At 36.1% G+C, this 24,365-nt stretch overlaps 4 protein-coding genes and 1 long non-coding RNA gene across 7 annotated transcripts; 1 reads left to right on the top strand and 4 right to left on the bottom strand.

Moving 5' to 3' along the window:
* Positions 1-858: 858 nt before the first annotated feature.
* LOC123873098 lies at positions 859-8,911 on the bottom strand. Of its 3 annotated transcripts, XM_045917807.1 has the most exons (8): positions 8,620-8,899; positions 7,949-8,129; positions 7,076-7,220; positions 5,967-6,078; positions 5,241-5,379; positions 4,778-4,781; positions 1,989-2,084; positions 859-1,049 (listed from the first exon to the last, which is right to left on the bottom strand). In XM_045917807.1, the coding sequence occupies exons 1-8, from the start codon at positions 8,789-8,791 to the stop codon at positions 966-968; spliced, it is 933 nt and encodes a 310-aa protein (XP_045773763.1). In that variant the 5' UTR covers positions 8,792-8,899; the 3' UTR covers positions 859-965. The 3 variants fall into 3 exon arrangements, with proteins under 3 accessions (XP_045773763.1, XP_045773762.1, XP_045773761.1); XM_045917806.1 differs by lacking the exons at positions 859-1,049; positions 1,989-2,084; positions 4,778-4,781 and adding an exon at positions 2,749-2,835 and having other exon boundaries at positions 5,197-5,379; positions 8,620-8,911; XM_045917805.1 differs by lacking the exons at positions 859-1,049; positions 1,989-2,084; positions 4,778-4,781 and adding an exon at positions 4,481-4,558 and having other exon boundaries at positions 5,197-5,379; positions 8,620-8,911.
* Positions 8,912-9,521: 610 nt separating this feature from the next.
* On the bottom strand, positions 9,522-12,899 carry LOC123873088 (mitochondrial ribonuclease P catalytic subunit). Its single transcript, XM_045917787.1, has 5 exons — positions 12,731-12,899; positions 11,717-12,512; positions 10,921-11,310; positions 10,395-10,584; positions 9,522-10,167 (listed from the first exon to the last, which is right to left on the bottom strand). The coding sequence occupies exons 1-5, from the start codon at positions 12,786-12,788 to the stop codon at positions 10,003-10,005; spliced, it is 1,599 nt and encodes a 532-aa protein (XP_045773743.1). The 5' UTR covers positions 12,789-12,899; the 3' UTR covers positions 9,522-10,002.
* Positions 12,900-13,966: 1,067 nt separating this feature from the next.
* On the bottom strand, positions 13,967-15,236 carry LOC123873107. The gene is made up of 3 exons (XR_006797599.1): positions 15,186-15,236; positions 14,868-14,936; positions 13,967-14,260 (listed from the first exon to the last, which is right to left on the bottom strand). It is a non-coding gene; the product is annotated as an uncharacterized LOC123873107 (long non-coding RNA).
* A 378-nt stretch (positions 15,237-15,614) lies between these two features.
* On the top strand, positions 15,615-19,493 carry LOC123873084 (protein crooked neck). Its single transcript, XM_045917778.1, has 5 exons — positions 15,615-15,816; positions 15,906-16,091; positions 16,599-16,714; positions 17,077-17,233; positions 17,886-19,493. Exons 1-5 carry the CDS (start codon positions 15,778-15,780, stop codon positions 19,476-19,478), a joined length of 2,091 nt encoding a protein of 696 aa, XP_045773734.1. The 5' UTR covers positions 15,615-15,777; the 3' UTR covers positions 19,479-19,493.
* A 75-nt stretch (positions 19,494-19,568) lies between these two features.
* Positions 19,569-21,319, bottom strand: LOC123873105 (N-alpha-acetyltransferase 20). The gene is made up of 5 exons (XM_045917817.1): positions 21,124-21,319; positions 20,938-21,053; positions 20,690-20,819; positions 19,895-20,031; positions 19,569-19,687 (listed from the first exon to the last, which is right to left on the bottom strand). The coding sequence occupies exons 1-5, from the start codon at positions 21,174-21,176 to the stop codon at positions 19,602-19,604; spliced, it is 522 nt and encodes a 173-aa protein (XP_045773773.1). The 5' UTR covers positions 21,177-21,319; the 3' UTR covers positions 19,569-19,601.
* Between the last annotated feature and the right edge of the window lie 3,046 nt (positions 21,320-24,365).

Genomic DNA, 24,365 nt, shown 5'->3' with positions numbered 1-24,365 from the left:
AGCGTAGACGTTCTACAAAAAAACTAACCTACAAAAATCAGCGTAGATAAGTACTTACAACACAGTAAGTCGAATTATACTTACTGACTATGGTGGCTAGGCTGTAGTGACGACCTGTGTATTAAGTCTATGATTAAGTCCTAATAGGTTTAATAATATCTTTGCCTAGGCTACCACCGGATGCACTGCATATCAGGAAAATATGGTAAGGTGGAAATTAGTTGCGTAATGTGATTACTTGATTAGCTATAATGTCTTGACTGTTTCCTAGGATAGAGTCCGTCACTCACATAAATGCATATGTATAGTACGCGACAGGTCGAGATGGCAATCGGGGTAGGGACACCCCGCACTCTCGCACAACCCCCGCGTTAACCCAGTGCGGGGTAGCGCGGGTGTACGGGGCGTCCGCCCGCCTCATACTGATTTCCATCTCGTCCTGTCGCCTATACCTACCTATAACCCCCAAATACCTCACTGAAACGTTAAACACAACTTCACAATTTTCTACAAAGCGTTTTTTGTTGTAGATTTAGAATCGTCCTGCTGGCAAAAGCGCCGAGGCTCTCCACCACCACCATAGGTCATTATTTAAGTATACTTATTGTGTATTATGTTTTTAGGTGTTCATATTGCGTACCTACTTATTAGTAGGTACGTAGTATTATCACTAAGCGTGCTTTAAACCCTGATTATGTTGTGTGACCCCCCAGGGTTACAATAACAGCAACATGTGGGAATTAGATTAGAATTTTAAAATATTGTAATCTGTTTTGGTTGCCTACTAAAAATCCTAGGGAGTCAGAACTTTACATCAATTCAATCATATCATTTTAATGATTCAATGAAACGAATAAGTTTGAGCGTGTGTTTATTCAGTTATGTACATAACAATTTAGACGTGCCAATTAAAATAGTAGGTACTTCGTTTATTTTATCCGGACAGGTGGTGACAGGGGGCTGCGCTAGTATACGCCGACGTATCCGGGGGCTACAAAGCGGCTCAAGCCGTCGAATCCGTTCACGACAGTTGGTCCAGCCACGACGGTCTGAAAGAAAATTGAAAATCCATTGAATGGACATTATCAAGCAACCCAGAAGAAATGTTTTGGTAAGTAGGTTCTGGTAGTCAGAGGTATAGACGTTATGTGAGTTTTCAATCGTGATACTAGAATTATGACTAGGAACGGTATTACATATTAATCTATGCTAGGAACTAATCTGCCGTATGGAATTATCAATTTAGAGCCTCGGTAGCTCAACGGTTGAGTAGCGGACTGAATTCCGAAAGGTCGGCGGTTCAAACTCCACCCGTTGCACTATTGCCGTACACACTCCTGGCACAAGCTTTACGCTTAATAGGAGGGGAAAGGGGAGTATTAGTCATGATTAGCATGGCTAATATTTATTTAGAAAAAAAATTACACGAAGTTAAAGGATTTTACGACATTTATACTCAGAAGCCAGAGCACAATATAATAATTTGTATAATTTATGAGCAGCTCATGAGTATACCTACGCATCAAAATGGCAGGCCATTTCTACTTAAGTATAATAAAATTACTAAAAATATAAGAAGAAAGGAATAGGTATTTACATATTTACATAATAATTGTGCCGTATGAGTTACCTCGAGCCTATTATAATGAGACAAAAGTTACGTAAGAATCCATATTATGTTTTTAACCCCCGACCCAAAAAAGGGGTATTATAAGTTTGGTGTGTTTATCTGTGTGTCTGTCTGTGGCATCGTAGCTCCTAAAGTAAAGAACCAATTTTAATTTCGTTTTTTTTTTTGTTTGAAAGGTGGCTTGATCGAGAGTGTTCTTAGCTATAATCCAAGAAAATCGGTTCAGCCGTTTGAAAGTTATCAGCTCTTTTCTAGTTACAGTAACCTTCACTTGTCGGGGGTGTTATAAAATTTTAATTTACACTTGTTAATGATAGAATTTGGAAATATTATCTAGTAATAACAATTGATTTCTCACCCTAGAACCGATAGCGGGTGCCACGAAGCCGGGCCATGTCGCGACGAACTGCGGGGCGGCAGCCGCCATGGCGACGCAGCACAGGAAGAAGAACACCTAAACATTACAACAATAAAAATAATATAGCAATTTCATGCATGTTTTTTTTTATATACATGTTAGCCCTTGACTGCAATGCACCTGGTGGTAAGTGATGATGCAGTCTAATATGGAAACGACGTGAAAGTTATGCATATGCATGTTTTTTTAATTGGGATACATGTTAGCCCTTGACTGCAATGCACCTGGTGGTAAGTGATGATGCAGTCTGAGATGGAAACGACGTGCGCGATACGAGTTTCAGTTTTATGAGCATATTTTTCTTACACAAATTATAATATTCATATATTTACTTATAATCTGCCTCGACATTGTCCTATTTAAAATGTTATAATAAAAGGAATGTGTAAAAAAAAAATTTATATAGCAAAACATTTGCTATGAAAGTGTCATTGCGTTCATTTACTCGCAACAAAAAATGTAAGTCTTCAAAGGACCACTTCAAATAGGCTAACGCCCAATTTGAGTAATATGTGAGGAAGTAATAGCTAATTTAAAAAAATACCATAAAATATTAAAAAATTCTAAAGAACTACACTTTTTGATAAAATTCTATTATTCTATACATAAAAATGTAGTAAGTTTTGTACCTTTCCTAACTTTTCGAAATACTTTTATTGTTAAAAAATATATTACTATTATCAAAGGAAAAAATACGTACGAAGAATTTCATTTTGATGGGATGGTGTTTTGAGGGTAGATCTCACTAGAACTGCTCTTAGGCCTTCTGAGTGCAAACTATGCTGATCTGCGGAAGATAGACGCATTATATAGTGCCCTAGAAGGTCGCAAACCAGTCCTGCATTGCGTCTCCCTAAGCCTAGCACCTCCTAAGGTCACCTATCTGAATACCTAATGAAAATACCTGTCTTCAAGAAAAAATTACTTGCTCGTTTTGTACTAAGCCTATCCGCTTCTGTTATGGTATCAATAATAATTTATTGGATCAACTCTGACGACTTAACATATGGTATCACTGGCAGCCAGTATTCGTGTCATAGCCATAATTAGATGTGTTAGAAATTTTTGATACATATTTCTATGAAAATAAATCATTTAAATAGTGGCGCCGCAGAGGAAATCGGTGAGAACTGGGTGACGCTAGTACTAACTATGTGGTCATACTTATACACATAATATGACCTGTTACAGTTGACTAATTTTATCATCAACCCATCGTAGGCCCACTACCGAACACAGTTTCTTCTCAGAATGAGAAGTCCACCACGCTGACCAAGTGCAGATTGGCAGACTTTACAGACTTGAAAACATGAAGAAATTGCAAACACGCAGGTTTCCTCACGACGTTTTGTGATAGGTATAATAATATATTGCTTAAACGCATTTAACTTCGAAAAGTTTGAGGTACGTGCGTGCCTAGGATCGAACCCCGGACCTTCCACATAGGAAGCCGAGGTCTTAGCCACTAGGCTATCACCGCAATATAAGTAGTATGTTGGGGCCAGATCGTGGATTGCCTATTTTATGAAGCGCCTGACTATTTCATGAAATAGTCAACAAGTACACATGAAATAGTCAACAAGTACATATACCGTAAGTCTGCCAATCCGCATTGGGCCAGCGCCAGCGTGGCAGACTATGGCCTAAACCCTTTTCATTCTGAGAGGAGACCCGTACTCAGTAGTGGGGCGGAAATGGGTTGATCATGATGACATATACAGTAACCGTTAGTATGGCTGTTTGGTTATCGACGTTTGTCAATTTGCCCACCAACTTAATTTGGCCATATCAAAAATGTAGAGTGCCCTAAAAGTTTTTTATAAGTAAAGCACAAGAAACGATCAAAATCTGAGCACCCCTACTCCACTCAGTCTTTAAGCGAGACAATTTAGGTACCTACCATCTGAATTTTGAGAAATAAATCGTATCAACAATTTCTTAACAAAACTATTTTTTCACAGACCAAATTGCAGGCAACAGGTAGTTCAGCATGCTTGATAATTAATTTTATTAGAAATGGTTACTTACCTATTGCAAGTTCGCAACAATGTATAGGTTGTTGAAACTGGTGTTCACATTGACATGGTTTCCTTTGTTTCTCAGATAGAAATATTCATTTTAAACTAGATTAAAATGTAGGCGTTCCTCATGACTTATTAACATACCTAACTGGCCCATATAGTGCATTGATGATAAACACTATATTAAGCGCTCTTACAGACTAACGACAAACGACAAGTAAGCGACAGCAGTCGAGGTTTCGCGACAACCATAAAAGGATAAAATTACTAACCTACCAAGGTACTAATTAAATTAAATATTAAAATAGAATCGAATAGAGTAAGTATCGCTATCTATATCTGAAATGCTTACGAAGGCTTTTTCGTAGGTATTTTACTTCTAGCAAAAGCTTAATTTGAAAACAGTAATTGCTAAGTTATTCCCGGCTTTTCTCAGTAGCAACTGATTTCCGAACCGGTGGTAGAGACCCAGACGTAGTAAGACACACGCTACATGAAATAAATAAATAGGTTATTTTGAATTTTACTTTTAGAGGGGAAAACATACTTATTTAATATTTTAAAGAGCCGTTTATTTATGGACTTAAGGTTTATTTGAAAAGTGACTAATAAAATTACTAGGAAGTAGGACATGCTTCAATATTGCATTGGCAATGGTCAGTGTCGCTCGTTTGTAAGATCTCTGACTCATTTCCACCTTCGTGATACGTGGCTTGATTGATATCAAATGTAAACAATTTATATTGTTGTTATAAAAATTAGCTCATAGCTATTCATAATAATTCCTTATGTAACAAAACGTCCATCTATGTATTGCCAGTTGGACGAATTACCATTTCAAATTACATTATAATAGTAATCTATTGTTCCTTTACAAGTATTGTAACTTGATATTGTATGATCATATTAAAATAATTAACTTACATACCTAGGTAATAAATAATATTGCATTTTATAATTATGTGGATAATTTAAGACGCGTTGTGCGCTACTGCATGCGGTCAGAAATAGCCACCACGAAGCAAACTAGGCGATTAGAGTGAGTGTGGCATGGTTTCGTCTCTCCTAAATTACTAATGCGATAGGACAAATAGTGCAAAAATAGCTAAAAGCAAAAGGAACCTTACGCCATTAACATATGAGTGGTTTTTCCGAGTCCAGCCGCATGTGCTCATCGGCGCTGGACTCGCGGGGCTCCAAAGCGTCGGCACGGTACACTGCGTTCTCTATCCATACAGCAATGCGGTCAGAAATAGCCACCATAAAGCGGGCTAGGCGGCCAGGGTGAGTGCGGGAGGGTTTAGGCTCTCCTAAAGATAAAAGTTTCTTCAATCATGAGCGGTAAGTGGCAAAAGCCCCCGTCGCTCCTCGGTATGCTTAGTGATTAGCTAAAAATTGGGGAAAATCTTTGAGCCACGAATTTCAGACCTTTTTAACCGACTTCAAAAAAGGTTCTCAATTCGTCGATGATTCGTTGGAATCTTCTTTAATTCTAATTGTTGACAGTTGATTTGACAAACCTATGAGGATTGACTTTAATCCATACTCCCATACTTAATATTATAAATGCGAAAGTGTGTATGTCTGTTTGTCTGTCTAAGCTAGCTTTTCACGGCCCAACAGTTTTACCGATTTTGATGTTTGGTACAGAATTAGCTTAGATCCCGGGGAAGGACATAGGTTACTTTTTATCCCGGAAAAACAGAGTTCCTACGGGATTCTTGAAGGTCCACCCGTTTAACCGATTTATATGTTTGATATAGAGGTAGATTACGTCCCGGAAATTGTCATAGGCAAGTTTTCATCCCGGCAAATCAAAGTTTCCACGGGATTTTTAAAACCTAAATTCACGCGGGCATCATCTAGTCCTAAATACTATAATGGGTTCAAAGCAAACCTAATATTTCCGCGACTCTCTCCAAAACTACATCAGCAATACTCCTCAATCGGTTGGACACGAGCATCTCCTTTTGTCCCTTGGCGATATAGTCGCAGAGACGATAGGCCACCTAGGAACACATTTACATGCATAACTAATCTAGTTTTATGGTTTGTTTATTATACTTCAAGCGTTATAAATATGCATTTACGTGTAGGTACGATAACAAGACAATCTTGAATGCTTAAATACCGCATTTCAATGACATCTTGTTTTACTACGTTTTAACTTTCCTAAGAGCATAGAAACAAAGTAAGTAAGGTTGTCCTCTCTTATATGCATTTTTAATAAAATTATTCGTGTATACCTACAGTGGCGTGCAGGTCATAGAGGCGCAAAGGCACTGCTTACCCAAATCGCAATACTCAATGCTTATTTTTCATTATAACCAGCCATAGTTTTCTCCATAATTGATGCATGCCATTGCTTAAAACCCTGTACATGCAAGTTATTATAGAAGGTAATATTTTTGAAGTCTGTGATTTACACACGCCACGTCGCCGTTACGCCGCCTGAATCCAGACGCTTCCTGGGACTTATTTGATGTCGTCTGTCCAACTAAAGGAGGCTTCTTCAATCCTGCACTTTCCGATACGAGGTCGCCATTAAAGCAACTTGCGACCCCAACGTCTCTCGGTTTTTCGAACTATGTGCCCTGCCCACAGGTCCTGCCCAATGGCACTTTAACTTCGCAACCCACTGAGAAACTCCATGCAAAGCTCAAGGTCCAGGAAAATTCAGCTGCCTTCATTTCCACTTCTATAGGAAACACTTCCATGTTGCTTTCGGCCTGCTAGGGTTCCATCTGGTTTGTGTGCCACTCGAAAGCGTCTTGGAACACCAGATGTTCAGCGTAGCTTAAAGCTACCAAATCAAAATAAATAGCCATAGTTAATAGATATACCTACCCTAGTTGGAAGACCCCCCACTAGATGGAAAGACGACATCAAACGAGTCGCAGGGAGCCGCTGGATTCAGGCGCCGCAAGACCGTGGCGTGTGGAAGTCCCTACAAGAGACCTATGTCCAGCGTGGACGACTATCAGTTGAAAATGATGATATACCAACTTGAGCACTGAAGTTGACCAGCCACTTCTGCCTTTGCCGGAGCTCCCGCGCTCGCTCGACCTGTTCCTTGCGACTAACCATACCGCCCGGACCCACCCAGCGCTGGGATGACTCGCTCAAAGCTTGGAAGTACAGCTCTGTTTGTCTTTAGAAAATTAAATCAATAATATAGGTACAAGTATTATCTTTACAAAACCTTATTATAGAAGGATAAACTGACAGACTGACATATCAACATACAGCTCAAACCGCTGGGTCTAGAAACATGAAGTTTCTTTTTCTATTTATTAATCTAGGTTTGTGAACGTACTTAGATACTAAACTCCCACAAAGTAGGGATTCTAAGAAACTCCTCCGAAGCAAAGCTGGGACAGCCGACACGGGTCAACTAGTTTAAGATATCATGGACCGTATTAAGTATTCCTAATAATAAGTCTAGCATTGCCAAAACAGCATTTGCTGATAGTACCTAAGCATCAATAAATAATACAGTTTTATTTGAAGATCTAAAAAGTGGGCATGGGGGCCCATTGTTCCTGAATTAATTTCACTTATAAAAGAATATATAATAGGTGTGTGGGTAACAATAATTGATTGTTGCCAGTTCCTAGGCTATGGAAGTCCCAGCTGAGTGATGTGTTTCGGACGGGGTCAGTTAACATGAACAACGAATAACAACAATTTCCGGAAAGGCCGGCAACGCATCGGTGGTAACTACCTCTAGTGCTGCAAATGTTCACAGGCGGCGGTAATCACTTAATATCAGGTGACCCGCCCGCTCGTTTACTCCCTATTTTATTTAAAAAAGAATAAGTAGGTACTTATACTTTTAAAGTAGGTATGCTATTAAGGAGACGCTAACAAGAAGCTCACTCAGGACTAAGGAAATAGTCTTCTTCCAGAGCACTTTTGATCTTATCCCTGCGGTCCTTGGGTAGCACTCCGCATTTGTCGTCCCACAAGCTTCGGAGGCGACGAGCCGTTGGGCGCGCTAGCATCTCTACCCTTTCCATATTGCGTCGAACACGTGACCCTACCTTCTTTATGGGGGGTTCTGGAAATTACTAGATACATAAAATAAGTAGTTCAGAGCAAAATAATCAACTCATCGCCAGCTCACTACTGAAAACCAGAAGGAAAAGGGTTTAGAGTTTAGACCATAGCCTGCCACGCTGGCCCAGTGCGGGCTGACAGGCTTCACACACCATTTGAAACATTATAGAGAACTCTAAGGTTGAAATCTATAGAGCGCACTTTGACTTTGCTTAGATTTAAAACGAGACAGATTTATACCAGCTGTATAACGCTGTCTCGTTTTAACAGTGTCTTGCCATACAGGTAACCATGTTACCATGCCTGCCATACAGGTTACCACACGAGCCACGATGTTCTCATAGGTGTTTGAAGTCTGCCAACCCGCGCTAGGCCAGTGGAGCGTGGTAGACTATGAACTAAACCATCGTCATACTGAAAGGTGAACCGTTCTCAGTGACGAGGAAAATGAATAGCTTAATCTTAGTCTCTTTTCAACATCTATGACCTACTTTGAAGGGGCACGAGTAAGAATAATATTTCTGTATCAGTGGCAACCTCACCAGGTCCCTTCTTGATTCTCACATTTTGGTCAGCATTAAGGCTGGTTTTGGATGATTTTTCAGATTTCAGCGATTCTGTTTCCTCAGTCTGTTCCGAACTTCGGCGTCTATTTTTAGGCATTGTTTGAGGTACCACGGATAATTTCAATAACAATGTTTAAATCAAGCAAAATTAGCTTTTAAAAGAAATTAAAAATGCGAAAAAAAATATTCTTATGACAGTTGACAACGTTTGACTTTTGACAAATAAATTATCCTTTTTTATTTATTGCATTTTATTCTCAATGAGACCGAATAAGTTCATAGTTCATTTCATAATAATAAAGCTCAGACACTCAGGGACCAGCAATGCAGCGGGCAGTTATGACAGTTGACAAAGTTTGACTTTTGACAAATAAATTATCCTTTTTTATCATTATTTATTGCATTTTATTCTCAATGAGACTGAATAAGTTCATAGTTCATTTCATAATAATAAAGCTCAGACACTCAGGGACCAGCAATGCAGCGGGCACGCAGCGGGGTGGTTTGCTAATTCTCAGCGATTCACCCGCAGCACAAAATAATATAATATAATAGTACTTACCCGCAGTAGGTTTTTGAGGTAACGCTTTCTTTGTATCAACTTAAAAAAGATCAATACATCTATAATTAGATATTTAAAATAAGATATATATTTTGTGTTTCTACATCTACCTATCTACTATAATTTCATCAAAATTGGTTTAGTATTTTTAAGAATTTTTTTTTTTGAGCAAGATGTTCAGTTTTGATTTTTATCTAATACAATATAGGTAGGTAAGTATACCTGTACAATTTCTATTTAAATAAAACGACTTTTTTAATAAAGAATCACATTTTTTTTATTTTGATAGATACTCAACTAATATTTAAAAACATGCATAAATAATACAAAATATACCCATAATATTGCAATCATACATCAATCAACAAGTTTGTTATAAACATATAATATATTATTAACAAATTGATAAACAATCTATTATCATATTATTTCATATCTCAATGTGGCTAATTCTGTTGCACATAATCTCTAAACTACTATTAATAAAGACTGCATCTGTGTTTGCGCACATACTTGTTCGCTATAATAAATATCTCCCGCGCTATTATAATCTTTATGGAGATAGACCGCCCGCGCCGTGGCCAAAATTCATTCAAGAGGGTATTAATTACACCCAGCAAAAATGCTGCGAGAACGGGATCTCACTACGCAGCGCAATGGTAACGATGAAAATTAATGTCTTCATACACTTCCTTACAACTTCTAGGAACCACTTTGAAATCGCAGCCGTCGCGCGTTTTGTGTGACTAGGGCTTTAAAACTGATGAGGGCTTAGATCTCATGCAAAGCCAACTGGAATTGTCAGGTATGCCGTCATTAACTTGCCCTAATGTGGATGCATTCTCTGCCTCGTATGGAAGGTGCCAGCCATTCGAGTTTTGTTGAGCGATTGGTGTGAACTTTAGAGGTTCCTGGAAGATAAAACTTTATTTTTAGTCTGAAGAGTCTAAAAGTCATTTGTGGGAAAATAATAATGGCGCAATGGTGGCCACTATGGTCTTATAAGTGGGAGGTCCCGGATTCGATTCCCGGCAAGGGCAATTTTTGGGAAGTAGTTTTTGCGTGCAAGAGTAACACACATACAAACTTTCTCCTTTTTAATATTAGTGTGATATTGTGATTATGCCATATAGATTACCTGTATAATAGGTTTATGTCTAGCTGCAAACACCATCCACTGATGTTCCCACTGCCACCTCTGGAACAGTTGCCGCAACTCTTCGTTTTGCAGCAGAAACCTGTGGCCGCGAAGCAAATCCCGCGACACTATGTCGGTGTGTGGACCGCTTAATATTGCCGCTGCTATGAAGTAGGGATCGTCTTGTGATCTAAATAAAAAATTAAATGCAACTTCCTTATAAGATACTAGATGTCGCTTATACATACTTCAATAGCACTAGCAAAGTTTTCAAGTTCTGATGACTAAACGATTTGTATCCAACATTAATTACTAATTTAGCTTAATTTTACTGTACGTTTAAGATATGTATGTAATCACAAATCAATTATACCAAAAGTCCAAATTCAAAAAAATGTGTTCAACTATGAAGAATCAAAAAAAAAGTTATAGATATATCTAGAAGAATTTTACATGTTGGTTAAGTAAGTGACACGACAAAAAATCAGCGTGGAGTCTCTGAATATAGGGAATACAAAAAACTTACATGTTTTCAGTGAAAAAGCTATCTGTTTTCTTCATAAGTTGCAGCAGCATTCCTTTGTTCCATCTCAGCATGTGTTTCCTACCAAGAAGCAGTATCTTTTTCTTTTTCTCTACAAAATGCTTCATAACAGTTGTCAATATTCTTAACCTGTCATTGACACCACCTACTTTCCCAGCTAGATAAGCGATGTTTAATGCATCCAAGACTATATCGTAAGGGGCAGTTCTCTCAACAAATTCTGTAAACCTTTTTAATTCCTCAGGAGAAGTTTTAAGGAATAAATCGGAGCCAACTATGAGTTTATCTTTAATATTTTGCTGTAATGTAGTAAATTCTTCTGTAGATAACCTCAGGCAGTCTAATGTTAGGTTGCAGCTCTTACATTCACCTCTGTAAAATAAGTTGAAATACTTTATTTAGGTAGATAATATATATCCCTGGAGATCTGGGAGCTGATTAAATAAAAATAATCCAGCGAAATCATAGTGATGGAAAGGTTCATAATGTCAGCAATGAATGCAAAAATGAGCTAAATGCTAAATATGGAATGGCCCTTTCAGCTTCAGTTTTCCCCACTAGCTATAAAATTGATGCCTTCAAAAGAGTGAATAGGCCTGTTCTAGACAGTCACACACCATATTAGGCTGCATTATCAACTAATATTTGGTGTGGTTGCAATCAAGTACAAGCCTCCTATAGATAAAAAGCCTAAATTAAATAATTTCTTTTGTCTCTGTGTGTGTGTGTGTGATTATATTGTGTACAACTGTATCTAATTTAGTTTTTATTAGGTTACCTATGTTTTTTTATCTCAGTAAAATTAACAGTCCAATTGATGGCTTCAAAGGATTCTTTCAACTTCCGTGCAGTGGCCTCAGGCACAACAGTACAATTCTTTGATATGTGATCACACAACTCATTCAAATATTTCAGTATAGTCTTCTTATCTTTATACTTCCTAAAAATATACTTCATCCATTCTTCATATGCATAATCTTGAAGAGGTCTTCTGTTGTTCTCACTTTTCTCTATCATTTTCAATGCTTCAGCTTTCTTATTGTTTTTGAAAAGGGTTCCTATTACTGTGCTATAAGCAGAATGACTAGGAACACCGGTTAGTAAAATATCATCTAATAGCTTTAAACATTTTTTCCATTCATTTATTGCACAGAGTGCATGCAAAAGTCTCTCACTTGTGACACTATCCAGTACTTTGTATTTGGCATAAAGACTTGTGTAACTACTCAAAATGAATTTTTTCTCAGGTTCCGACAACTCATATTCTTTGGAATATTCATAATAGAGATTTAGAAGACTATTTATGGCACCTAGTGATAGCTCCTGATTAGACGTCTGTAAATAATTAGCAAAGGATAATGCAGCATTAAAATTTTTATTAGCAACCATCATTTTTAATATAACAGCATCAATATTCTTCTCGTTTAAGTTGCCATGCTTGCAAAGAACATTATTTTTTAAATTTGACCAATTCGATTCAGATTTGCTAGTTTCTATAGCAGATTTTATAAACTCTATCTGCTCTGTCTTGTTTAGTGCCGGTGTTGTTATAAGTCGAGTGGTCAGGTTCAAATCTGCAAAAATAAAAGATTTATAAAAAAAAAAGAGTCCTTTCTGGCAGACCAGCACAATGCACTTAGCCAGTGTCAAGTAGCTTGAAGGAGGTACATTGGTCGATAAAAACATGGTACAAATATGCCAATTTTCTAGTTTTGTTCTATAATAGAGTTACGGTCTGGTTACGGTTTATTAAAGTTCCTGCATATAGTATAATGTGGGTTTAACAACTTACAAATATTTTTAAAGATTCCTTTGTGAAGTAATATAAAACTTTTATGAATAACACTCATCTTGACCAATAAATTCAATTGTTTGGTCTGTATAATATTATTATAATTACTTAGATTAATTACTTTGCCTTATTTTATTCATTATTTAAATATTTGAGGTTATATTTACAAATTGTTTTTTTTAACTGGTTTTACGGCTCTGGGTTCTAGCTCTTTTGAGCCAAGTAATTACACACTCTTTGTTTTGAGTCCTACATTTTGCAGAGTCTGATTGGTCTGCCGTCTGATACATATGGATTTATACCTATAGTAAACCAGTATTAGAATAGTCCAAAACGCATACAAATAGTCCAATCCTAGATAATATATGGCTCAATTCTGAGAAATCATGAAATATAGAACGTTTCATCGAATAGTACCTATGGCGTTATGTTGGCTTGGCTCCCCTGTCTGTTGGGTGGTCGTTGGCTCCATATTGGCATGAGAAGACGCAATACCTACCATGGAAAATACTCTATGTTAAGAATTTCTCATGGACGTATTATAACTATGGACCGATAATAAACTGAAAATGCGTGTCAATTATTTTTGTGTGCGTAAGTCATTTTGTCACTGTGTGCACCATCTAGGGCTGGGACGGCGAATTTGGGTATATCGATACCACATCAAAATTAATTTTCTATGTTACTACGACGGACTACGTGCAATATATACTTATCCATACTAATATTATAAATACGAAAGTGTATCTCAGTCTGTCTGTTAGCTTTTTACGGCCCAGCAGCTTAACCGATTTTAATGAAAGGTACAGAGTTACCTTGGGAGCGGACATAGGCTACTTTTATCGCCGAAAAATCAAAGAGTTCCCATGGGATTCTTAAGGCCCATCCGTTATACCGATTTATATGAAATTTGATACATAGGTAGCTTACGTCCTGGAAATTGACGTAAGCAACTTTTTACCCCAGAAAATTAAAGATTTCCCATGGGATTTTTAAAAACCTATAAATTCCTGCGGACGGTTATCATATATTCAGTAAAAACAAGAGTAAAATGAAACACTTTTCAAATAATTCAAATCAATTTATTAGTATTATTACTATAATTAATAACGTAGGCAATAAAAGGCATATTTTATATTATGTTACTTTTTGTGGCGGAAAGTTTCTGACAGTATTAAGATATCTGATATTAATTATTCACAATCTTCTGTAAAACATACTTACTTATATTATATCTACACTCAGACTTTAAGAAAAGTGAGTAATGTTATACATATGTACCTTTAGCAGGCAGCAGCTGATACTTATAAATTGGCCGTTTCTCAGAAAATAAGTACATAAATACAGTCTGGCGCTTCCGGGATCTTGCTCTATTATAAAATAAAAAGCCAAGTAAAAGTCAAGAATTCTAGGTCAACAAAATTATAGAGAGCTGGACGTAGAAAACTGACTGAGGAAAATGCTCAAAACCTTCGTTTTTGTTTCATTATTAGCCAGCTCTCGAAGTTTGTTTCGTTCGTCCTTTATAACCTGAAATTAAATGAATTAATGTATGTCTTGCTGTTACCTAGTCAAAAATGCATAATTCTTTATGATGATAATAAAATTTAAAAAAATATCAGTAAAACAATTAGGTAATTTTTAATTTTAGAAATTATTTAAACTCACTTGTACCTCAAACCTTAAAATTAAGTATATATTATAACATAATATCTACTAAGTTTTTTTTCCATAATAATTACTGTCTCTCTTTGCTGTACCTATTCTACTCCCTTTACAACCTCTCGCACTGCCAAGGGTCACTGGTAGAGATCTCTTATAGAGATAAGTGCTTCCCTGTCCACTTTATACAAATATACTTGTACAAATAAAAAAATTAATAATTTAATTAATTGTTGGTGTCTTTTTTGTTTAACTATTGTCAAATAAACAAAAGTGTAACATTACTACATATTTATTTGTAGATAAGTACCTACATACAATTTGAAAGAGCTTAGTGCTTACTGGTTGATGGTATTGACTTTTGAGGATATCTTTCAAATATAGTAGGTATTGCATCTGATTTCAATTTATTTATTTTTAAACCAGAAACATAACAAGACTCTTCCAAATGTTTGGAGCATAGACGAGAATATACCTTTCACTTCCAGATTTTCGTTTTATTGTCCAAATCCACGCAGTTCTAATTTCAGGACAATTTGGAAATCTACAAAAGTAAGCAAATGTTATTTATACGATAAAAGACAAATTTGATTTTATCGATAAAGTGTGTACACATCACTACAAATGATGCCTAAAATAATTCATAAATTAAAATTAAATTGCGCTGTAAAACGTGATTTTTGTCAGTATTACACGAGAAAATTACACTTATAACATGTAAATCTTTAATTTTTAGCGATTTTTGGAATAAAAGTCGCGGTTGGTATCGATGAAATAGTTATTAAAGACTTACCTATGAAAAGGCAATTCAGGAACTTGGACGCCTTCTTTCTTATATCTGGAGGCACAAAACACAGCGTCACACATTTGGTTTTTAGTTTTTATTTTAATTTTAACCCAGACTTTTGTGATTTTTAAAATTTTATAAAAACGCTGCATCAAATCCCAATGTTTTGTCTCCAAATGCTGACAACTACTGTCACCAGTTACACATACAGTGCGTTGTTGCCAGACTTATATGAGCTATCGCTTTTACCCGAACGGAGGTTCCGTGAAATAGACGGAGATAACAATATCTAGTTGACAAATGGATGTACAAGAGCGGCAACAACCTATGACTACCTCTATTGTTTATATAATATCTCTATGGAATTTCTTTAGTGTATGCGCATGGTCTATGCTTGGCTTTGTGAACAAAACTTTACAACAGAGTATCTTGAATATACGGGTACTTTACTCTATGACCTTTCGCGAGTGTTTTGCTTCGGAAATAAAAATGTATTAGTAACAAAAATTAGATTAATTTAAACTGTTTCGAATGTTAGTGATCTATAAAACCTCTCGGCTATAATTTAAAAACAGATTTATTAAATATAATTTGTAATATGGACGGAAAAACAACGAAAATGCCCAAAGTGGCTAAGGTAAGTTTAGAACTAACTCTCAGGACTGAGTTTTTTGTTTTACTGAAAACAAAAACCATAGTTTAATTAACAATTATTGTTTATTGCAGGTAAAGAACAAAGCACCGGCTGAAATACAAATCACTGCTGAACAGCTTTTACGCGAGGCCAAAGAGAGAGATTTAGAAATATTACCTCCACCGCCGAAACAGAAGATCTCAGATCCGGAAGAACTTAGAGACTATCAACATCGCAAGAGAAAAGCATTCGAAGATAACATTCGAAAGAATAGACTTGTAAGTTTGTTACAGTAATTCTTACCTAAAATATTAGGTACATATAATAATCTCTTTATTTCTCTATGCAAATAACTCTTTTTTTTTATTATTAAAATAGGTACAAACTTTCAGGAGGTGGTGTTTTTGAATAGCCACAGTCATGCCAAAAAACCATGACTATGGCTATGATGATTATGATTAAGTTTAACTTGCGGAATAAGCAGGGAACAGAATAGGTATAGCAAATTTGTGTATTGCAAATTTGTAGGATTTCATGATAATATCATATTATTAACATGAAATTATGTTGTGCTTTTGAGTAACCTGATAATTTAAACAATACCTTGGCTTATTTTATGGATTATAAGGTTAACTTTTTCAAGCAATAATAACTATACTGGCCACTTGAGCCTTTAGGCTCAATAGAGCAAGTTTAAAAACTATGACAATACAAATATAGGCATGAGTAAGATAACTTTCATCACATGTTCAGCTATATGTAAAAGATAAAATTTGTATGTTCAGGTCATAGGCAATTGGCTCAAATATGCACAATGGGAGGAATCACAGAAACAAGTACAAAGGGCCCGATCTATTTATGAGAGAGCCTTGGATGTGGACCACAGAAATGTTACCCTATGGTAAGCTAAAATTCCAGTATTTGAACCAACTTTTTAGATTCCAAGTAGGATTCCAACATCTAATATCATTTAAAAGTTTGAACTTTTAAAAGATCCTGTCTTAGCACGTCAAATGCTTGTGGTTAAGGTCTTAAGGCTAAGTATCTGCATCTTTTTCTGCTTGATATTTCTAAAAATGGGCAGAAAATGAATTTTTAATTAAAGACTCTCTACTCTACAAATTTAAATAATAGGCTCTCGACTAGCATCTACAGTCACAATGTTTGAGAGTTCTAAATTAAATTCAGTTCGATAAAAAAGATATGAAACTCTTAAATTTAATTGTGATCAAAATCACCATTAAATCAATTTTCCTTTTACAGGCTGAAATATACAGAAATGGAAATGCGAAACAGGCAAGTGAACCATGCGAGGAATCTGTGGGATAGAGCAGTGACAATCTTGCCTAGAGTATCCCAATTTTGGTACAAGTACACCTATATGGAGGAGATGTTGGAAAATGTTGCTGGAACCAGACAAGTATGATGATTCTAAAAATATATTATTTCTATTAGACTTAAACCAGCTATACATAAGCCCTCCCTGGTTTTGGATACTCTGTTTTATCTGCACAGTTCAACTGTGAATATAGCCTTGTATGTACTGAATTTATTTGATACTAGATGATACCCGCCATGTCTGTAGATTTGTTTCAAATATCCATTGAGAATTGTTTGATTTTCCAGAATAAAAAGTAGCCTCTTTAGTTGGTTGATTACAAAAAGTTGCATCAATCATTGCTACCTCAATAATTGTATCACAAATTATTGAGGTAGCAATGATTGTAAGAGAGTCAGCTAAATAGAGACAATTGCTATCCTCATTAAATCCTCGCTCTAGGAGGAAAGCTATATGTGTGCCAGATTTAATCAAAATCAGTTAAACAGATGAGCTATGAAAAAGTAAAAGATAAACAGACCACTTTTACATTTATCATCATCCTCATCATGATAAACCCATCGCCATCTCTTGGCAGAGCATGTGACTCCTTTTAAAATGAGAAGGGTTTGCATTTATAATAGTAACTATTTAAGGATTTATGACTAGAAAATTGATTTATTAGAATGTGGGCAAAGATAAAAAGTACCAGCATGTATTGTGAGTTTGATTTGATTTTGATTTCAACTTCTAGGTATTTGAGCGGTGGATGGAGTGGCAACCCGATGAACAAGCCTGGCAGACTTACATTAACTTTGAATTACGATACAAAGAACTTGACAGAGCTAGACAAATATATGAAAGGTTTGTTATGGTCCATCCGGATGTGAAACATTGGATTAAATATGCTAGGTTTGAAGAAAACCATGGCTTCATAAATAGTGCCAGAAAAGTATATGAAAGAGCAGTTGAATTCTTTGGTGATGAAGAACTAGACGAAAGATTATTCATTGCTTTTGCCAAATTTGAAGAAAATCAAAAGGAACATGATAGAGCAAGAGTAATTTACAAGTATGCCCTGGACCATATATCTAAAGACAGAAACAAAGAGCTGTACAAAGCCTATACTATTCACGAGAAAAAATACGGCGATAGATCTGGAATTGAAGATGTCATTGTAAATAAAAGGAAATACATGTATGAACAGGAAGTAATTGAGAATCCTACTAACTATGATGCATGGTTTGATTACATAAGACTTGTTGAAAATGAAGGCAACACTGATGATGTTAGAGACACTTATGAGAGAGCTGTTGCAAATGTGCCCCCATCAAAAGACAAACAATTCTGGAGGCGATATATTTACCTTTGGATTAACTATGCATTATATGAAGAATTAGAAGCAGAAGATATTGATCGAGCTAGACAAGTTTACAAAACATGCCTGGAACTAATACCACATAAAATATTCACATTTTCGAAAATTTGGCTTATGTATGCACAACTAGAAGTCAGATGCAAGAATTTAAAACAAGCTAGAAAAACATTAGGTATGGCTCTAGGGATGTGTCCAAGAGACAAATTGTACAGAGGTTACATTGATCTGGAGATTCAATTGAGAGAATTTGATAGGTGTAGAATTTTGTATCAAAAATTTTTAGAATATGGCCCTGAGAACTGTATAACCTGGATTAAATTTGCCGAGCTTGAGACCTTACTTGGTGATATAGACAGAGCAAGGGCTATTTATGAAGTAGCAGTGGGCCAGCCAAGACTCGACATGCCTGAGTTGCTGTGGAAGAGTTATATCGATTTTGAAGTCTCTCAAGGTGAAACAGATAAAGCTCGCCAGTTATATGAGAGATTATTAGAAAGAACTGTTCACGTCAAAGTATGGCTTTCATACGCGAAGTTTGAGTTGAATGCAGAGAACCCTGATAATATTAATATTGATTTAGCGCGACGAGTCTACGAGCGCGCCAATGATATTCTTAGAACAGCTGGTGAAAAAGAATCCAGAGTTCTGCTCCTAGAAGCTTGGAAAGATTTTGAAACTGAAATAGGTGATGAAGAGAAGCTTGAAAATGTTTTAGCTAAAATGCCAAGAAGAGTTAAAAAGAGACAGAAGATTGTCAGTGAGGCAGGTGTTGAAGAGGGCTGGGAAGAGGTGTTTGATTACATATTCCCTGAAGATGAAATGGTCAGACCTAATCTGAAACTTCTAGCGGCTGCCAAGAACTGGCGTAAAAAGCAAGTCATACCAGAAAGTACAGAGTCTAACACTGATGCAGAACATGAAAAGGAGAGTGTTAGTGCAGAAGGAAGTGAAAGTAATAATGAATCATAAGTTGCGGATATTATTGTTTATATTATTATAAAAAAAGTTTTACTACACAGTAAAAACTTTCGTTTATTTACAATTAAAACAAATAACAATAAAACTAGTTGAGTTTTTTTATTCTTAGTCAATTCAATCCACTTCTTCAGGTCTAACTGGATGCGCCAAGGGTATAACAGACTTTTTATTCACATCTCTAGAACAGGCTTTTCTCATATCTGAAACGAAATACAATTTTTTTTAACACAATCTGACAGATTTCTAAGTATAAAATTGAATTCTGAATGTACATTCAGTTCATTTAAACAATTTCAATTTGGATTATTTTGTTATTAATTATTATTACTAGTTGTTACTGTTTTGGAATGAACTTGTTAGTTACAGATTTTTTTTTTTAATAAGTAATATGATGGAAAATCTCATACCATAAGCATCTTCATCTGGGTCTCCTGAGTAGTATTCAAGAACTGTGCGATACACAATGTACCCCAAATTTTTGTACATATTGATTGCTACTTTATTACTCACTCTTACGAATAAATCAACAAAGTAGGCCTTTTTCCTGTTGAAGAAAAATAAAGATTCAAATATAACACCATTATTAATTACTTTTTCATTAATTCTTTGAGTTGAATATCACAAAATCAACCTTTGAAAAACAAAAAATAAAAAACTTATTTCACAGATTACATACAATATAGGTCTGTATTTTCACACAGTGGTTTATTTAATCTCAATAACTATCTCTAATAATGCTGCCTGTCCATCAGAGTGGAGAAAAACAAAGCAGAGGTATGTGTGCTTTGACTAAATATCTCTGGTTCTGTGGCCTAACCTAAGGCTGTGGATACAATTTAAGTAAGTTTCACTCAAGTAAGTATCTTACATGATTAACTTGAGACAAATTTATGAAAGTAAACACTCTTATACATTTAACATACTAAATTCATCAATTAAACACATCAGTTACTTACGTGAGTAAAACTTACAGCTGTAATCATGGCCTAACTCTGGTCTAGAACATTTTATATTCTGATACAAGTTAGCCCTTGACTGCAATCTCAACTGATGGTAAGTGATGATGCAATCTAAGATAGAAGCAGGGTTGTCTATATCAAGTTTTATTCCAATGATAAATAAGAAAAATACAACTGATTACTTATGTACACAAAAAAACTGTGCACTAGTCAACAACATTTTGTATTTTTCAAACAACTTACTTTTCAGACACTTCCTCCAGTATATTCATCAAGGTTGCTGCGATTCCCAGCCTTCTATAATCTGGATTAACTGACAGCGCAGTTACATGCCCATGCCAGTTCTCACCATGACCTTCTGCCTTTCCCATAACTAGAAAATTTAAATACTTAGCATTATGCCACTTACCAGTTACTAAATCACTAAAATGCAAAGCAACTAAAAAACTAGTAGGACAATAACATAATTTTATTCAGTTATAAATACTTACTGTATCCCATTATTTCCCCACTCGGAGATTCAGCTACTTGGAAATATTCGGGCCAGTGAGCCAAATATTGTGTATAAAATGATAACCCATATGTTTCGGTTAACGGGTCCAGGTTTCTGAAAAAGCAACGTTTCTTTTATATGTCCTGATTACAAAAGAAATAATATTAGGTATCCTATTACCGACACAGTGTTAAAATAGAGCATATCTTCGCACGTGAACGGCCGAATTGTCGTCATAATGATTTTTATCACTAATTTGAGACTGGTTTTCAGATAAATAGAAATAACTTAAATATTACTTTGCTTTTTATTATTTTACAAAAAATTTTTGGAAAACAAAAAACAACAAGCCACCAAGCCACACAGACTACACAGAGCACAGACCAGACCAGACCAGTAAAAGGTAGCATATAGACTCTGTGCTACAGAGTATGACCTTATGACCGACACAGACAGTGAGTACTTCTGTCACAGATAAACATTTTGATTGGAGTATAAAAAGAGCTCAGACTAGCGGGCGACAAATAATAAAGTGCAGGATGCGGTCGCGATGATTCTAACAAGTCTGATGCTATAGTTAAATAGTCACATCTGACCTAGCTACGATGCGATATTTGTAACTCGTGTTCTATGTACGGATGTAGCACTCGCACTAATGCAAATGGCGAACACGGGGTGCAGGCTGCGGCACGGCGCGTGGGTTGGGGTTGGTGTGCTCCTCTCCCCCATACTTTTGCCCCATTGCCTGTGACTATTTGTTTGACTCGGACTATATAATTGGTTGAATCCTTCCATGATATTTATAAAATAAGTTGAGATGATCGGCATTACAGATCGTTCCAAAAATCAAAACAAACTCGTTGTCGCTAACTCCGCCCATAATATTGGCCCATAGAATTATTAAGTACACTACCCACGGATATAGTAAATAATAATTCTTCACTACCTTACTTTAGAATAAATTACATCAGGGGGCACGGCAGTGCCCCCGCCAAGACGAGCCAAACGCGGCGGCCGGGGCGCTACGTACCTTTTTCTCGAAGTGTTTCGCCGTATTTTCGACCCGTCATAACTTCGGTCTGGATGACGCTAGAAAGCTGAAATTTTCAGTATAAGGTGTCCTCAGCAAATTTACCAAATATACCAAATATCAAATATCTAGCTTTTATGGTTACAGATTTATTGATACCTAAAATACGCCGATTTCGTCCCTCACTGATGATCATCAAAACCTCTACTCAAAACCTCTAAGGTACTTCCCGAAGTCCTAGAAGACTGAAATTTGGTATGTAGACTAGAAATTGCATACAAACTACAGGAAAATTAAGACTTTGGAAATTCCCCCCCTCTACGCCTCTTATGAGTAAAGCAAATCTGTAAATTCTGTCGCTAGAATGCTGATATTTTCAGGATAAGATGTCCTTGGCAGACTTATTAAACGCACTGAGTATCAATTGTCTAGCTTTTATAGTTTCAGATTTATTGACAGTCAAACTTCTAGTCTGTAATTCTAGGGCACTTCCCGAAGTCCTAGAACACTGAAATTTGGTATGTAGACTAGAAATTGCATACAAACTACAGGAAAATTAAGACTTTGGAAATTCCCCCCCTCTACGCCTCTTATGAGAAAAGCAAATCTGTAAATTCTGTCGCTAGAATGCTGATATTTTCAATATAAGATGTCCTTGGCAGACTTATTAAACGCACTGAGTATCAATTGTCTAGCTTTTATAGTTTCAGATTTATTGACAGTCAAACTTCTAGTCTGTAATTCTAGGGCACTTCCCGAAGTCCTAGAACATTGAAATTTGGTATGTAGACTATAAATTGCATATAAACTACAGGAAAATCAAGAAATTGGAAATTACACCCCTCTACGCCTCTGTATGGGGGAAGCAAATCTGTAAATTCTATCGCTAGAATGCTGATATTTTCAGGATAAGATGTCCTTGGCAGATTCATTAAACGCACTGAGTATCAATTGCCTAGCTTTTATAGTTTCAGATTTATCGACATTCAAAACCTCTAGTCACAAATTCTAGGGTACTTTCTGAAGTTCTAGAAGACTGAAATTTGGCATTAAGTAGGAATTTCAACAATTATGAACAACAGATAAATTAAGAAATCGGGTCCCCCTTCATCCCCTCGTATATGAGATGCATATCTGTAAAATCTGTTGCTCGAATTCTAAAGTTTTCAGGATAAGATGTCCGTGGCAGATTTATCAAACGTACCAAGTATCTGTGTTTCCTGAAGTCCTAAAAGACTGAAATTTGGTATATCTGCTTCAAAATTGAGTTGCAAGATTCCACCCGAACAAACATATTTACATACGAGTACATTGCAAGTTGAATAAAAGCTTTTAAAAAAAGAGGTAACGATAGAGAGTGGGCCATGAAAATGATGTACCTACAAAAAATAGATCCAAAAAAATCTAGGGCACCTGCCAAAAAGAAATGAAATCCCACCAAAAACATTTCATGTAAAAAGATAGCCAAGACTCACAAGTTCATAATGTTTTCAATGTTAAAAAGTTATGAGATCTCTAGTAGAGCCAAGCCCCTAGCTGAGCTTAGATTTGTGCTGGCCATGGGACCCATCCCAAGTCCAAAGTAATATAGCTCTTAAATGTTCTTGACTGTATCAAATTTATAACAATAAATAACAAATCACTCTACTTACAAGCTCTGATTCTACAAACCCTATATCTTGGTAAAAAAAGTACGGCTTGGCCGTTTACAGTTCGTGGATTTTTTATCTGAAATGACATCTAAGCCCGGAATTGCTTCTGCGACCATCACGAAGTACAATACAAATTAGTAATTATTGTCGAACAAACTATTCCTTAAGGCCTTAAAATATGTTATGTCATGTAATAGTTTAACGAACATTAAACGGCCAAGCCGTCCTTTTTTTACCAAGATGTAGGGTTTGTAGAATCAGAGCTTGTAAGTAGAGTGATTTGTTATTTATTGTTATAAATTTGATACAGTCAAGAACATTTAAGAGCTATATTACTTTGGACTTGGGATAGGTCCCACGGCCAGCACAAATGTAAGCTCAGCTAGGGGCTTGGCTCTACTAGAGATCTCATAACTTTTTAACATTGAAAACATTATGAACTTGTGAGTCTTGGCTATCTTTTTACATGAAATGTTTTTGGTGGGTTAGTACTTCTTATTAATTATTCCATAAATATACATCGGCCGTAGGGCTGTAAAAATATTATAATTATTATATTTTCACAGGTGACTTAACGGATCCCGTTAAAAGTCACGTTGATCAGCTAATTTCCGCACTTACAATAGTTAAGATTTAGATTTATTTACTGTTTCCAATAATAGCTTCTTCTTTTCTATCTTGGTGGCTTTTTGTTGTACCAGACAGCACAATGAACTTTGGCAGTGTAGGAGATTGGTCATTAAA

This window comes from Maniola jurtina, chromosome 16 (genome assembly GCF_905333055.1).
Source record: "Maniola jurtina chromosome 16, ilManJurt1.1, whole genome shotgun sequence".
Lineage (NCBI taxonomy): Eukaryota > Metazoa > Arthropoda > Insecta > Lepidoptera > Nymphalidae > Maniola > Maniola jurtina.
Note: the sequence above shows the minus strand (reverse complement) of the source record. Positions and strands in the feature narration are given on the sequence as shown.

Excerpts from the sequence above, each read along its gene's own strand:
- LOC123873088 (XM_045917787.1), bottom strand. The coding sequence starts at position 12,788 with ATGAGTGTTATTCATAAAAGTTTTATATTACTTCACAAAGGAATCTTT. Across the intron at positions 12,513-12,730 it reads AGGAATCTTTAAAAATATTT|ATTTGAACCTGACCACTCGA; the intron begins GTAAGTTGTTAA and ends TTATTTTTGCAG. Across the intron at positions 10,585-10,920 it reads AGCTTTTTCACTGAAAACAT|ATCACAAGACGATCCCTACT; the intron begins GTAAGTTTTTTG and ends TTTTTTATTTAG.
- LOC123873105 (XM_045917817.1), bottom strand. The coding sequence starts at position 21,176 with ATGACGACAATTCGGCCGTTCACGTGCGAAGATATGCTCTATTTTAAC. Across the intron at positions 20,820-20,937 it reads TGGGGAAATAATGGGATACA|TTATGGGAAAGGCAGAAGGT; the intron begins GTAAGTATTTAT and ends TAAATTTTCTAG. Across the intron at positions 19,688-19,894 it reads CCCAGATGAAGATGCTTATG|ATATGAGAAAAGCCTGTTCT; the intron begins GTATGAGATTTT and ends ATTTCGTTTCAG.
- LOC123873098 (XM_045917807.1), bottom strand. The coding sequence starts at position 8,791 with ATGCCTAAAAATAGACGCCGAAGTTCGGAACAGACTGAGGAAACAGAA. Across the intron at positions 7,221-7,948 it reads GACTATTTCCTTAGTCCTGA|ACAAACAGAGCTGTACTTCC; the intron begins GTGAGCTTCTTG and ends AATTTTCTAAAG. Across the intron at positions 1,050-1,988 it reads CACCCGCTATCGGTTCTAGG|ACCGTCGTGGCTGGACCAAC; the intron begins GTGAGAAATCAA and ends ATTTTCTTTCAG.
- LOC123873084 (XM_045917778.1), top strand. The coding sequence starts at position 15,778 with ATGGACGGAAAAACAACGAAAATGCCCAAAGTGGCTAAG. Across the intron at positions 16,092-16,598 it reads ACATTCGAAAGAATAGACTT|GTCATAGGCAATTGGCTCAA; the intron begins GTAAGTTTGTTA and ends TTGTATGTTCAG. Across the intron at positions 17,234-17,885 it reads ATGTTGCTGGAACCAGACAA|GTATTTGAGCGGTGGATGGA; the intron begins GTATGATGATTC and ends TTCAACTTCTAG.